Source organism: Pseudopodoces humilis, chromosome 19, assembly GCF_049639895.1.
Source record: "Pseudopodoces humilis isolate 2021_Gansu_Grassland_sample_001 chromosome 19, ASM4963989v1, whole genome shotgun sequence".
NCBI classification, from domain to species: Eukaryota; Metazoa; Chordata; class Aves; order Passeriformes; family Paridae; genus Pseudopodoces; species Pseudopodoces humilis.
In genome coordinates, this window is record NC_142218.1 from 2,888,636 (window position 1) to 2,904,546 (window position 15,911).

Consider the following 15,911-nt stretch of genomic DNA (forward strand, 5'->3'; position numbering starts at 1 on the left):
GCCACCTCCTCACGGGAAACACGGAGGGGTTTGCAGGGGAGGGAGAGAGAGGGGAAAGGCACTGACCGTGGGGAGCTGGCTGGAGAGGAGGTGCCCGTCCTGACTCAACATGTTGGAGACCATGATGGCTGGCAGGTCCATGTTCTGGTAGGGGTAGGCTGGGATCAGGCTGTTCGGAGGGAGGCTGTGGCACAGCGAGTGGTATCCAGCTTCGTGGTCCACCAGGTGCAGGAGGGACGGGTCGGGGAGGTTGGGAGGCGTTATGGGAGGGATCTCGTAGTCCTCGTTGTTCTCATTCTGGCTGTTGTACGTCTGAAACACCAAAGAGACATTTTGCAACGTGTCACTGCCTTGCTGCTTCAGCAAAGGAAAATGATCATTTCTCTAAGAAATATGGATTTCCAGTGGAAATGGGTTTGTTGTAATAAAAAAGGGCATCTCTGGTCCCACACACCAGGTTGTAACGAGGTAGGAGCCAGGGTGTGAGTGTGGCAGCACTGCACCATCCAGCAGGAACACACCATGGAGCCACTTGAGGCATCCCCTTGCTCCCCTCTCCCTCACTGCATCCCTGCTCATCTTTGAGTCCCAAAAACCTCAGCAGGAGCTTCCACACCTGGACCACAGCCATGGAAGGGCATGGCTGCTTCGAGCAGCTGCTGCCTTCCTAGGTCAAAGTCTCTCTCTGGGCACCTGGCTCAGCTCCCAGCCTCCAGCTGGTATTTTTAAGAGCTTTTGTGAGAATTAGAGCTGTAGAAATAACAATTACTTGGGATCAAAATTCACAGAATTATGGGTTTGGTTACAAGAGATGTTAAAGCCCATCCAGTGCCACCCCCTGCCATGGCAGGGACACCTTCCATTAAATCAGGTTGCTCCAAGCCCTGTCCAGCCTGTCCTTGGGCACTTCCAGGGATCCAGGGGCAGCCACAGCTGCTCTGGGCACCCTGTGCCAGGGCCTGCCCACCCTCACAGTAAAACATTTAATATCTAATCTAACCCTGCCCTCTGTCAGGTTAAAGCCGCTCTCTCTCATCCTAACTCCCTCAGAATCCCCAAAACTCCAGCATGGAAGCGACAACCAGGGAGGGGGATTTGGAAACACAGACATCACTTTTTAAAAAGCCTTTAAAGAAAGCCTGCATGACTTCACCACACATGGAGATTTGTCCTTTCTTACATCCCCTCCCGAATTTCATCTGGAAAAGCATTCCCTCACCTCCCTACTAACACTCCCTCGAGGTGACACAAACATGCAGAGATGTTGGAACTCTCTCTGCTCCCCATGTTTTCTCACGGCTTGTTTACTTCTAAGCATTCCCATTTATATAAAAATATGTTATTGCACCTGTGCAATCATTTTCACTTCAGACAAAACCATTTTTTATTCATAACATATGAATCTATCCAAAATTATTAATTACCAACACAGAATATAATGAGTCTCTGGCAGAGGAGGCTTATTCTAAACATCTACTGTTTCACATATTATAGCATATGAAATTCTGATTAGCTATAGTATTACACACATGCTAAAGCTAAATTTCCCAGATCACCTAGTTTCATGGTTGGATTTGGACTTAATACTTGATTTAAGAGCAAAACCCCAGATATTAAAAAGCCAGTTAAGCACTGTAGGCTTTAATAATCCATTGTCCCAGAGCTCGCCCCCGGATTCATGCTCTTCATCACCACAGACTGTGGGGAGAAAGTCCTTAATAAAATAAAATAAAGCCTGTGTTTAACTGGAGTACAGAAGTCAGTGGGAGAGGCAGCAGGGAGCAAGGAGGGATCTGTGCATTGGTGAATTGTAGAACTGTGGCTCTGTGGGGTGTCAGAGCAGGGGGTCACTCCTGCCTCATCCCACAGCTGGGGCTGGAATAGGCTCATCCTCTGCTGAACCTCTCACCTTCCCTCACCCCATGCAGAAAGGAATAAAAAGAGCAGAGCAGCATGTCATCCAGGGGCACCTGGACAAGCTGGAGAAGTGTGGCCACAGGAATTTAGTGTTCAAGGAGCCGCTCCTGTGCCGGGGTTCTCCAGGCAGGAGGACAGACCAGGAGAGGTAAATGCTGAGAACAGCCCTGTGAGAGAAGGACTTGGGGATTCTGGTGGAGGAAAGGCTGGACAGGAGCCAGAGCCCCCCGTGTGCCAGGCTCACCCCGCAGTGTGGGCAGCCAGGGGACCCTGCCTCTCTCCCCCCTCTCAGCACACCCCCCTGCAGGGCTGAGCAGGGAGAAGGACAGGGAGCTTTGGAGCTCCTGAGGAGGCCACAAAGATGCTCCAAGGGCTGGAGTCCCTCTGCTCTGGAGCCAGGCTGGGAGAGCTGGGGTTTTTCAGCCTGGAGAAGGCTCCAGGGAGAGCTTAGAGCCCGTTCCAGTGCCTAAAGGGGCTGCAGGAGCTGGAGAGACAGGAAAAGGGGCAATGGCTTCACACTCACAGAGGGCACGGTTAGATGGGATTTCAGGAAGAAATTGTTCCCTGTGAGGGTGGGCAGGCCCTGGCACAGGGTGCCCAGAGCAGCTGTGGCTGCCCCTGGATCCCTGGCAGTGCCCAAGGCCAGGCTGGAGCACCCTGGGACAGTGCCCATGGCAGGGAATGGGAATGAGATGAGCCTTAAGGTCCCTTCCAACCCAACCCATTTGATGATTCTGTGATTCAAGAGCAGGCTCTGCATATCTGACCCAAACCTTTCTGCTTGATTCCCACTGGCTGTAGGGAAACAGGAGCACGACAGAAACACAAGACAGAGCCTGGGCCATGACAGCTCTGTACACACTGTTACTGTTCAGGGGAAATTCAAGCCCAGCTCTTTTTCCAGTCAGCTTCTCTCATTGTTATGACATAGGGAAGGCAGCAGGCTGAGGGGATGTACTCAAGGCAGACAGAGAGATCCCATTTAATATGTCTGGTAGCTAGGTTTCCATTTGGGCTATGCTCCTCGAGGTACACTGATTCTTTCCCAGTTATTTAAGAGGATTTCTCTCCATGCTTTACAGAAAGGGATTTAAATAAATCATCACACAGAAAACTTGTTCCTCCAGCTGGTTTATTTTGGTATCAGGTATATAAGCAAGTGGCTTTGCTGTACTTAACTAAATTATGTAAAACCCACTCAAAATTTCCTAAAGCTCTCTTCAAAACTACGAGTCCCCTGTGTTGCTGCAGAGCAGCTCACCCAAGGGCTTTGAGGTGGTTTTGTACAGAGTGCCAAAGCCCCAGCACCCTGCTCACCCCCGGGCACATTTCTGCCTCTGTTCTATTCAACCCAGGGGGGGAAAAAAAAGAGAAAAAAAAAAAAAATAGAGCAGTTTAAATTGCAAAGCTTTCCGAATAGCTACAACGTTTTGCAGACGTATCAAAATTACAATCAAAGCTGTACACAATCAAAATCAGATTAGACAATATCCAATCAACATAATCAGAGTTGGCGCCTGCCAGCTTTCACACCCTGTCACTACCGAGCTCCCCAAAGCAGGCTGTCCTCACTCTATGTGTGTTTGAAATAGATGGTCAGAGAGATAAGGAAGGGAGATGAGGCACACAGACACTCAGAAGGCCGGGGAAAGGTGATTTATTGTCACACACAGTGCATGTTGATGTGTCCACAGTGTCCCCTCGGTCCCCACAAGGAGCGGTCTCAGTGTGCACAGAGCCGTCCCCCTGCCCCTCTGCAGCAACACCCAACGCTCTTCTCCACCACCATGTGGGCTCTGTGGCAGATTATATTTCCTATTCTTATGTTAATTTGAATTAAATTAAACAGCCAATTATACATTCTAGGGATACATTACAAATTAGATTAGGGGCTGGTCTGAAGCATTCATCCCACCAGGACTCCGAGCACTCGTGCTGCTGAATGGCTGCCCATTTACTGTGCACAAAAAAAGATCGAGGATTTTCCACTGTCAAACAGATGACAGTTGTTGTGATTACACATTATTCCTCTTCAGATTAAAACACTGAAATCAGCTGAAACAACAAACCTCTTCTTGCAAACCCTCTCGTGGCCGGTGCTGCCGGGCAGATGCCGGGTGCTGCTTGGAGCAGGGAAGCCCTGCAGTGGGGTGGAGACACGGGATGGAGCCAGGTCCTGTCAGAGAGGGGACAGTGTCCCTACTCTGAGTGCCCCCCTTGCCCTCAGCCCCACAGATATCCCTGTGCACCAGCTATAGGGGTTGTATAGGATCAGACTATCAGCATGGCCCTGGAGTTATCACAGAATCATAAAACAGTCTGGGAAGATACCTGAAGGATTATCTCATTCCAAACCTCCTGCCGTGGGCAGGGACATCTTCCACTAGCCCAGGTTGCTCCAAACCCTGCCCAACCTGGCCTTGGACACTTCTCTAACCCTAACTTCTCTGTGCCAGGGCCTCAGCACCTCATAAAGCTGGTTCTGCCCCATGCTCGCACAGGATGCCATCACAGCAGGTACAGCCAACCTCCAACAGCAGCACAATTGGATTTTCAAACAATTTTTCCATCTTGAAGTCCACATCTGAGCAGGAGTCCCTGCACCATGTCCACCAATGGCAGATTCAGGGTCAGAGGACTGGAGGGGAGGTGATGTGGGAGGATGGTAATGGGGAGAAAGGCTCTGGTTCCTGGCAAGGTGACACCTGGGCCATGTCCAGGACCAAGAGGAGTCAGAACAGGTAACTGGCTGCTCCCTCCCAGCTCCCAGCACGGGGCTGGGGACACCTTCAGGATCATTTGAGAGGAAAGGCAGAATTCCTGAGCCCCTTGCACGAGCAGGGGCTGGTCTGCAGAGCCAGGCCCCACTGCTGAGCTGCCAAAAGCACCTGCAGGTCTTGGAGACACCCCAATGTGGTCTCCTGCCAACACTGCTCTCCACCACAGGGACAATGTGCCCAAATCTCCCAGACTTGCTGTATTCCCTGATTTTCAGGAGAGGGAGACAGAGATGGATGGGAGGCATCCCAGATGGCCGGGACCTGCAGGAGAGGGTGGCAGCTTTGGGGACGAGTCTGTCCATGGCAGGTGGCTCCTCTGCAGCAAACACAGAGCACATCTGGGGGTTATGGCCTGATGGACACAGTGACCCTAATCACTCTCTGCCATGGACTCAAAAGCACCCTTGATGTTGCTGCTGCTTCACCTTTTGCCCCTCCTGGACTGTAAATAAAGCCAAACCCCAGCCATCCCCTGAGAGAACCTCCCTGAGCCTGGGGGAGCATTCTCAGCACTGCAGCAAAGAGGAGGATGGGCCATGGGACGTCCAGATGTCTGAATGCCATGCAGCTCTTAGGTGTGGGAAACAGTAAAAGTAAGAACTTTCAGAAGCTGTTAAAATAGGCCTCAGAAAAGAAAAACCAGAGAACTTAGAGCTAGCTGCAGCTGCAAGGCTTGAAAGTAAAGAAGATACAATAATAATATGCAAGGACATGAAACAATAATTGAGGTGTAGGCTTGGCCAAAGATACACCCTAAGATTGAAGAAAAATATGCTTGCCAAGATAGTAGAAAGTTTTAAGCTTATCAACAGAGTATTGTGTATTGTTAATAGAAAGCAAACAAGCAAGCATTGTCTGAAGAAGGTGTGTGTGTGTGTTTCTAGTGATTGGATAGAACAATTGTCTATAAGCTTTAGCAATATGTTATTGGCTGAAAACCTCATAAAATGTTCTGTACCAAAGAGACCTTGGGCTGCTCATGGCAGACATGAGCTTGTGCCATCTCCTGTGTCTGTACCTGAGACTGGTGCCTGAAATAAAATCTTGTGATGTGTCGTCTGGCCTGTCCTGTTTGTGAAAAATTAACCTCCAACACGTAGGGCCCAGCTGTGAGTCAGCCAAAGCCATGGAGAGCCCTGTTCTGAAAGACTCCACAGATTCTCGTGCAGGTGACTCAGCAGGGAGTGACAAGTGCTGAGCATGTCTATAAATGATGCCTTTAGCTTCCTCCTGCCTTTCTCTCCTGGAAGAGGAGGAAAGCGCTGCCCTCCTTTACAAAACACTCCAGAGCCAGGCAGCACCATCTCTGCACTGCATGTTGGCATTAATCACAGAGGACATGGCTTGACCAAGCACCTGGGAAACCATTCTCCTCCTTGGCAGCGTGGCAAATGTCCAGTGACCCCAATTCTCCACTAAGTCATGTTCTGTGTGATTATCTGTGAGGATCCAGGAGTTGGAGCCAAGCACTGATTCAGAGAAATGTTCCTCACGGTGAGAAGGATAAAGATTTGCAGTATTATTGCAGGTAAATATTTGCCCTGTCAAAAAGCATTCAACAGTAAATGCGAGCCTGAGAGAGAACATTTGTTCTTGGGAAGGTACAAGGAAAAAGGCTGGTGCAATCTATCCAGGTGACACAAACCACCGTGGACTCTCTGCCATCCCTCATCTAACTGGGTTTTCCTGAAGCTAATGCAAAAGCTCTGTGACCCTCCTGACACTTCAGAGATGAGATGGGTCTAAAGAGACCCAAACCAGCCTGGCAAGTCTGCAAAGTGAGGAAAACATTTGTATTTGTGAGGCTGAGAGGTGCTACAGCTTGGGCTCCTGGTGTGCACAGGGAGGTTATGGGGTGCCCCCACCACCCCACGAGCTGTGATGGCAATCCCCCCAAAACAATCCCAGCAGGACCCCAATCCCAGGGCTGAGGGCAGCATCCCAGGGAGAGCACTCACTCTCCCACCAGCACCACACAGGGGAGGAGCTGCAGACAAGCAGCCAGGAGGTTTTGGGAGCATGTCCATTTTCCCAAAGCTGGATGATGTGTTGGATGGAGTCAGGAGACAGAGAAGCACACGGATGGATGTGCCACACACACACATCAAAGATTCACCACGTGCCACTGGTCACCACAACTGCAGGGAACAACAGGTTGAGAGAACACTTTGAGCCACAGAAAGAGTCCAAACACAAGGAAAAAGGTAAAACTGAAGCTTCCTGAAGACCAGCTGCCCATGTTTCCTCAAAAGCTTTTGATCTTCTCTCGCAGTTACACCCCTTACTCACACGGGCACGATCCTGTTTGCTGGAAGAGGATTTCGATACATTTCTCCAGGACAGAAACCAGAGGGGATTTCTGCTCATCTCATGGCACTGAAGCCACAGGGACAGAAATATCAGCTGTGGGGGCAGGAGAAAGTGGAAGTCACTTGGGACATTGCAAACTCCAGAGAAATGCTCTGTGGCCAGCAAGGGAAATAGATGGGTTTGCTGTGGGGTGGCCACTTCCATCACCCCTTCTCCAGGCAGGGATGGCAGGGGGCTCCTGTTCACACCTGTGATTCCCAAAGCCCGTGCCAAGAAGTGAGGCAGTGCTGATCTTCAGTGTCAGCAGCAATGGGTCTCAGGAATGGAAATTGATTTGCCTCATCCTTGCCCACAGAGATCTGTGTGAATACAGGGTCAGTGGATTATGGGGGGAGAGGTGGATAAATACTGGAAAGAAGTATTTATTAACAGTCAGTCACATGCAATCTACAAATTGTCTTTGAAGTGTTCTCAGCCCCTGCTACATTAATTTTCACATGCTCAGATTTTTTACTAGGGCAATGCTGTTGAAAAGGGAAAAATGAGCTCTTGCATGAACAGAAATGTGCCCTGGAAGTGCCTACACAATATTCAGCAAGAGGTTGGGGGCACAGCAGAGCAGGAGGGAACCTGTGGCAAAGTGGGGTCTTCCTCCCTCTGTGTGCTCCTCTTCCATATCCAGAGTAGAGGCGTTTAAAATCATAGAATCACTGAATGGTTTGGGTTGGAAAGGAACCTAAAGATCATATTTTTCCAAACCCCCTGACACAGACAGGGACAGCTGCTGCTACCCCAGGCTGCTCCAAGCCCTGTCCAGCCTGGTCCTGGACACTTCCAGGGATCCAGGGGCAGCCACAGCTGCTCTGGGCACCCTGTGCCAGGGCCTGCCCACCCTCACAGGGAACAATTCCTGCCCAGTATCCCATCCATCCCTGCCCTCTGGCAGTGGGAGCCATTCCCTGTGTCCTGTCCCTCCATGCCTTGTCCCCAGTCCCTCTCCAGCTCTCTTGGAGCCACTTTAGGCGCTGGAAGGAGCTCTGAGGTCACCCCCAGAGCCTTCTCTTCTCCAGGCTGCACACTCCCAGCTCTCCCAGCCTGTCCCCACACCGAAGGTTATTCTCTTCAAAAACCCCAAGCAAGTGCTGGTTGTCCCAGAGATCAAACCCACACTTCCCCAGTCCCTGATTCTCCCCATTTCTCCCACTCTGTGGGCATTGCTCTGATGCAGACTCTGCACTGCAACTGCAGCACAAATCCATTCCCAGCTCAATCCCAGCTCTTCTGGGTGGCTTCAGCTTTCACTCAGTGGGATGTTTATATCTTTAAACTTTACATGGGACCTTCTCCCATCTCTTGTAGATCCCATACAGTCCTGGACTTACAGCTCTTCCCAAAGCCTGGATGGTTTCAACCCAATCTGACAGCTCAGAAAAGTCTCTTTTCTACACATTTTACAGAAATGTGTGTTTCATAAAATCATTTGTCTACAGAGGGTCCTAAACATCCTTGCTTGTCCTAATAACCTTGGATGTCCTTGGGAAGTTGCCACAGTGGCAAAGGGAAGGCTGTGATGTGGTGCTCAGCAGGATGGGGCTGTGGAGGGCCCAATATCCACAGGGAACAGAAAACCTCAGTTCAGACCAAAATTAAAAAAAAATATAAATATTTGGAGGCTTGCATCCAATTCTGCATTTTGGGGGATTGTTTTACATGCTACTAAGGCCAGAAAAAACATTGTCAGGACCCTCTGGCTTCAACCTGTCTGTTGTATGGGTAGGAAATGAAGAATAAGGTACCAATTATTTATAATTATCTGAAGGATGGAAAATCCCTGAGATTCAGCCTGGCCATTCTGCTGCACCCTCCCCCAGCACCACAAGCTCAGGTTTGATATTGTCCAAGCTGCTCTTGACCTGCATCACCACTTCACCAAAAAAAGCTGAAAATAATGGAGTTCTCTGAACAATTTATAGCAAAAGAAATCAGCCTTATTGTAGGCTTTTAAAAAGGCTCCCAACTCTCTCTCTCCCTCTTTTTTTTTATTTTTTTTTTTTTAATCAGTATCTTATCCAGAACTGGAATCCTGTCAAGAATAGTGGATAGCAGAGAACTATAACTTCTTATTATGTGTATAGTGATTTTATGAATTCAGTGGGGAATGAAATGCAATTTTGTCAGACTTGTCTGTGTTCATAATGACCAAGTCAAATTAATCATCGTGGATAATACTCCTGTGTCAGCCATTCAAGAGATTTTTTAATAGAATTTTTCTGATTCATGTCTTGCAGTACATCAGATCTGTAGTAATGCAGGCACTTCTAAAAATCAGTGCAATTATGGCTTCTTGTTGGCCTGTCATTTTCCTAGAATAAAAATGTCTCTGAAGAAGTCATATACTGTACATAAACCAAAATGGAAAACAAAAATATAGTTACAATTAGGCTTGATTTTTTTTCTAAAGATTTAATATCTTTTTGAGGCCATTATTTATAGGCAGTACATAAAACTCCAGAGCACGACGTGAAGATGGACAGGTTTATCACAACACAGACCAATTTTATCCTGGTTGTCATTCCTCCTTTGATTGCCCTGTGAGTTAGTGGCTTTTGCAGGCATGGAAATGACTATCCCATAGAACAAACAGGGGATAGGTAATGGGTTTGCAGTCAAATTATTGTGTTTATTAAAAATGTATCCAGGAAAGCCCACTCAGATCCCAAAGGGCTCTTGTTCAGGAAAATCTCTGGTTCAAGCAAAGGTTACGGTTTCCACAAAGGCAGATATAGATGGAAGGGGCAGCAGTGCAGCAGGCAGGGGTGCAGAAAGGATTAGGACTGCTGTGTTTATCCTCCTGAGGAAAGAGAGACAGACAGACCCCTAATTCCCTGGTGACACAGACAAAAATGAGTTTTGGAAGTAGATCCCCCCCAGGAATAAAGAGGAAGAAAAATGTAATCAGACATCTCAGCCGTTTTTGCTTTCATGGCAAGGCAGCAGCTGCCTCGTAGGAGAGGGCAGGGCAGGACCCTGCCAGAGCCCCCCATGTCCCAGAGGGAGCTCCAGGTGAGCCTGCTGGGCAAGCTGTCCCTCCAGAGCCACCTTCTCATGCCACCAGGTGCCACCTCTGCATGGCAACACCCTGGAACAAAGACCTGCAGCTCCCAGATACGCAGATCATGGAATCACAGAGTGCTCTGGGTTGAGAGGGACCTCAAAGCTCATCCAGTCCTACTCCCTGCCACAGGCAGGGACACCTCCCACTATCCCAGGTTGCTCCAAGCCCTATCCAGATGGGATATTAAGGCTCAATTCCTGCTGAGAGCGTTTTCAGAAGAATTCAATATTGGTTTACACAAACATCAGCAGTAAGCAGGGCTCTGAAAAGCCTTTGTTGCACCTGCACACGCAGGGCCGGGGCCGGGGGGCACGTTTGGTGCACAGTTGCTCCTGGGTGAGCCGGAGTAGCAGCTCACCTCACCTATTTTTTCCTTTCCTACCCACACTGATGAAGGAAGTGTTTCCTTTCACTCTCTGTTTTGGTGGCTGTTCTTCCCCAGTCTCTCAGAGCAAACGTGGCAGCGCTCCAGGCAAAGCCGGGAGATGTGCAAACTCTGCTCCACGCTGGCAAAGAGCAGCCTCTGTCATCTGCCTCACAATCAGCCTCCTTAAAATTGTTTATAATGATTTTTGCCTGCTTTTAAAATGTATTAAAGGCACTGTACATCCACAGTGAGACAGCAGCCAATGGGATCTAAAATTAGACTGACTAGGCCAGACAAATATAAACCCATTTCTTTTCTTTCCTAGGATCTCACCCCGAAGTGAATACAAGGAATATCATATTCTACTCAAGAACATTTCAGGGAATTATTTGAGTACAGGTTTTACATAATTGGCTTTTTTGTCTCATGGCATACTGAACTTGCATAATGAGCTCAGTGCACTCACAGCAATCCATTGTTGGATGGATTTGGTGGAGGGTGTTGAGCCCAGGGTGTGTTACACAATGGTGTATAATGCACTGTAAGCAGGTCAGGAGATAAGGCAGCCCAAAAACAGGCGCAGGCAAGGAAGAATTAGCAAAAAGCACTCTAAGAAATTAATTCAACCTGGCTTCAGCTGAGCCAGAAGGGCCCAGAGCAGGAAGGAAACTCCACTCTGTACCATGCTTGCTCCCTTTCAGATTTTGTCTAAGAGTATTTCCCTTGTGCTCAAAACTGAGGGAGTAGAGTTTAGGGATTAAACAAATCCTTTGTGACACACTTCACATAGATGATTTTTTTTGCACCACATTTTCCAGAGTTTCATCTCAAAAGACATGTCCTGCTCGTGGCACGTGGCATTCACAGCCATCCTCTGCTCTGGGGTGTTGTGGTCTGCAGCAAGGTCCCTCAGCAAAGCAACAATGGCAACACAACCCAGCTGCAACCCAGACTTTTTTCCCCCAAATAGAACCTGTCTTTTTTTTCCCCCAAATAGAACCTGTCTTTTTTTTCCCCCAAATAGAACCTGTTTGGGTTTTCAGCAGAGACATTTTCCAAAGCAGCCCTGCATGGCCCTCAGCACCCAGAGCAGTGGTGTGGGCAAGGCTCCAGAGACACCACCAGGAGCACATCACCCATGTGCTGAGGATGCCATGCTGGAGCTAAAAGGACAATCACAATGTTTTCCTGAATGCCCCACACTACCCCTTGCTTTGCTCCATCTTCCCACACAGAACCAAAGTCCTTAAACCTGGGCTCTGCTTTGAGTGTGGGAACCACACAGCACTTGGGATGTTGGTCCTGCTCATGGTCCCAGCCCTATAAAGCAGTGACAGCTCTTGGTGCCCCTCTAAGTGTGGGTATCAGCCAGATGAAATCATCACCAGCTGGGCCAGACCCGGTACTTTTGCTGAATTTCTTGTTATTTCCTGTTACCAACACCTCTGAAGTACAAATCACCACCACAAACCTACTCAGATTTGAGCCCTCACGCTTCCCAAGCCAGGCTTGGGACCCCAAACTAACAAGAAAACCATAGATACTAAAAAATCAAAAAGTAATAAAGCCCAGCAGAAGCAGTGCCCCGCCTCCCCATCACCCAGATTTGATGTGTGTGATTAGCACGAGGAAGGCAGGGATGTGGGGATGGCTTGCATAATGTGGTGCAATCTAGCACCTCCCCCAGGGTGCCCAGCTGCTGCAGAAGCAATTTCACAGCTCATCATCCATTATGAGATTAAAATAATTTTTTTTTTCATCCTGTGAAGTATTAATAAATTGTGCAGGCAGACCAGAGTTAGTGCCATTTACACAAATGGTACTGAATCACCCACCTAGTTATTTCTTAATGGATTGAGTATCTGTGTTCCTCTTTAGCCTGTAATTTAAAAACCTAAATGCACAAACCTGTTTATTTGTCTCATCAGGCCCCAAGCCAGCACTTAGTGAGCCTGGGGACAGAGGGACAAAGGCAGAGCTGCTGCCTCCCCTGGACCTGCCCCAGCACTTTACAAGGGAAACAATACCAAAACATCCACATGGATGGCTGGGAAAAGGGAAATGCACCACAGAAAAACCCACGAGCCCACGCTGAAATCCCTCCCTTCTGGGGGCAGAACTCCCCGAGGCATTGCTGATGAAATGCAGGTTCCCTGGTACATGAGTGAAGATGTAAAGCTGTAGTCAGAGCACCACTAATGGCTCTTTGAACATCCCTGCTTTATTATGGTATCAGACGAAGAAGGCATGTTTAATGTTTAAACTTCCAACAACAAATGCCTTCAGCAAATATGTTTTATGTATTTATTCAGTGCTTCTTAAGCGCCTGTCGTCTCAGCAGCTGAGGTGATGCTTACCTTTTCTTCAACATTTATTTTATTAAAATTAAGAATGTACCACAGCTTTGTAAAATGCCACCTTCTTCCCTCCCTTCTCTACTCTTTACCCCCAAGAACAGCTTGAAATTCATCACCCATCCATCCACTGCCAAACATTTCCAGCTGCCAGGAAGTTGGTGAAATGGGGAAAGGAAATTAACTGAAATCACCAGGGTGATAAATCAGCTTCCCACATTATCCCAAAGACCCTCAGCCCCCAAATCTGGCTGTGGCACGTGGGAGATGTGCCAAAGCCAAACACTTGTGAGTCAGCTCTGCCAAAGCAAACCCCGAGGTGGGACCATCGAGCCAGTTCCAGTGACAGTGACGGGGTTTGGTTGGCCAAGGGAGGTCTGTGACAGATTAACCACGGGCTTGGGATGTCTCACTGTGCAGAGCCTAAACAGGCACAGCTCAGCAATGTGCCAGTCACAGAATCACTGAGGTTGGAAAAGACCTCCAAGGTCATCAAGGCCAGCCTCTGAGTGACCATACCCCCTGAACCCAGTACTCCCGGTACTCCCAGTCCGTGCCATGTCAAGGTGAGCAAAGCTGTGGCTGCCTCTGGATCCCTGGAAGTGTCCAAAGCCAGGCTGGATGGGGCTTGGAGCAGTCTGGGATCATAGAAGGTGTCCCTGCCATGGCTGGGGGTGCAACCATGTGAACTTCAAGGTCCCTTCCCACCCGAGGCATTCCATGATAACCCCACAGGATCTCTCTCTACCTCCTTTGCACTCACTGAGAGCCACAATTATGACTTCCTTCACAACCACAGCTCCAAGAATTTTGTTCTTTTCCTCCCTTATCCAGAGCAGAAGCTGCCATGTCACAGGAGCACAAAGGTGCTGGGCTGTTAGGGAAAGCAGGAAGCACCAAGAGACTCATGACAGAACTGTGAGAACTGGAACGTGGTGCATGGCCAAGTATCCAAATCCCCAGTGTAGGTGTGAAAATCTCAGCCTTAAGCCTCCAATATGTGAATTTCGAGAAACAAACAGATTTTATCTTTAACAATTTTAACAACTTTTTTCTTTTTTTCTTTAATAAAACCAGGCTTATATATGGTGTCTACAAAAAGGCAGGAACACACACATGGCTGGGAGAGGCTCATCTATGCCCTAAATCAGACACTCATCAAATTCCTTCTAAAGCATTAAGCAACTTGGGAAAAATGAGCAGTGAGAGTAGGAACCATCCTTTCAGAAGGAAGGTAAAAATGAAAACCACCACATTAATAATCAAAATAGCCATGTTGCCCTAAAGTAAGGACAACTAGGAGGACAGCCAGGGCATCAATCTGCTGCTCACAGCCAGAAGCCTGATCTAGAGGCCATGGACAACATTTGTGGACACAGGGAATGGCTTTGAAGAGGAAAAGAAGGTGCAAGAGGGCTCACACCCACACCAGCCCAGCCCTCATCACGCGACCAGAGGGCCCAACCAAACACCCAAGGCATGAGGTCAGAAGAGAAACCCATCCCCAGCTCTCCAGAGGCCAAACCACCTGAAACTCTCCATTCACTGAGCAGCTGGAGAGGTGTTTCTGTTCTTTTCACTGGTTTAGAAACACCAGGTAGAGCCTGAGCTTTTCCAAAATACTGGGCAGAAATGGAAGAGTCAAAATGAGAGGGAGAGATGCTGATGGAGAGGAGGGGGAGGCTCTGAGCACAACAGGGCTGCACATAACAAAGCCAAAACATCAACTCCATGGTAAAAATTCCCATTTTCCCAGCGTACTCAAGGGCTGCAGCTGCTATCTGTCAAATCCAAGCCCACACAAGGCTTAGATATTTCCATAAACCTGGGATGACTCAGAGCCAAGTGCTTCTGTTGCCAATTCTAGTACCAAATCTGGCACCTCGAGTCCCACTTGGTGTTACCAAAAAGCATCAGCCCAGTCTGACCCCAAATACAACCAAAATGGGACACATCCTTTTGAGGGAGAAGTGAAGTTTGTCTGCAAGCAAAGCTGCAGCAGCTTTCACCACTTCTCCTCCCATCCCTATTCTTGATATCAAATAACAGGAATCTCTTTCCAGGCTGAAACAGAGTGAGAAAGAAGTCAAAAATCAAGGATTGTGTGGATGAAAGGAGAGGAAAACAGGTGCCTCTACCAGGGACATTGCAGCACTCCTTGATGCAGAAATCTGGAAATCAGGACAGGCAGAATTCCTCTCATGTTCTACTCGCTGTGTTTCAAAAATTAAACAGCATCACATGAGCTGCTCAGAGCACTCCAGAGTTTCCTGCACTTTACAGAGCATCTTTCCTTTTTTATTTTTTAATTGTTTTTGGATTGCCAGCATCTCTGTCTGAGCATGCTAAGATCCTTCCTAAAGTTGCATTCAAGCGCCCAGTAACTTGCTCTGAATACCAGTGTGGGTTCCCAGGCTTGCAGCACCCTGACTTGTACCCAAAAAACATGACCTGCTGCTCCCTGGTGCCTCATCCGCTTGCAGAAGTGATGGGCATCATCCCCCAGCTGGATCCAGCCTGGAAACAAGCACCTTTTGGATATTTGCTTCCAAAATGCACTAGGAATTGATGAAGCCTGGGAAAGAAAGCTGCTCAGGAGAAAAGCAGCTCCCATGGGGAGCCTGAGCCCTCAGCGCCACGTAGGTGTGTGGTTTTGTTTAGAAGTCATCTGGAATTCTTAAAATAAAATTGCTAAATTGTCTTCCAGAGACTGATGGCTTTTCTTTTTTTTTTTTTTTCTTCCCTCCTTAATAAACTTTCAGGGATATCTTTATTGTTATGTCTAATTTTAGCAAAAACTAACATTTCCTGAGATTCAATTCCTCTCATAATTGTTGGAAGGAAACGAAACTGTCTGCTGTAAACATTCACTGCATTGTGTGAAAAGTATCTTTATTACAGCCCACTGGGAATACTGATAAAATTCCCAATCCTAGCCTTTCCTCACTTTTTTTTTTAGCGCTCACTCTTTTCTCTTACATACCCATTAGTGTCAGTTCAAACATTCTGCGGGCGAGATATGAGAACTTAAAATATATTATTTAACAATCAAGGGTGGAATAAAGACT

At 48.1% G+C, this 15,911-nt stretch overlaps 1 protein-coding gene across 2 annotated transcripts in view; it reads right to left on the reverse strand.

The window, feature by feature from the left end:
* The window catches only part of TOX2 (TOX high mobility group box family member 2), a 148,269-nt gene that overhangs the window by 61,303 nt on the left and 71,055 nt on the right, over positions 1-15,911 (reverse strand). For both annotated transcript variants that reach the window (XM_005532864.2, XM_088064773.1), the window contains exon 3: positions 67-312. In XM_005532864.2, the coding sequence (XP_005532921.1) occupies positions 67-312 (246 nt within the window). The remainder of the gene's footprint in view (positions 1-66; positions 313-15,911) is intronic.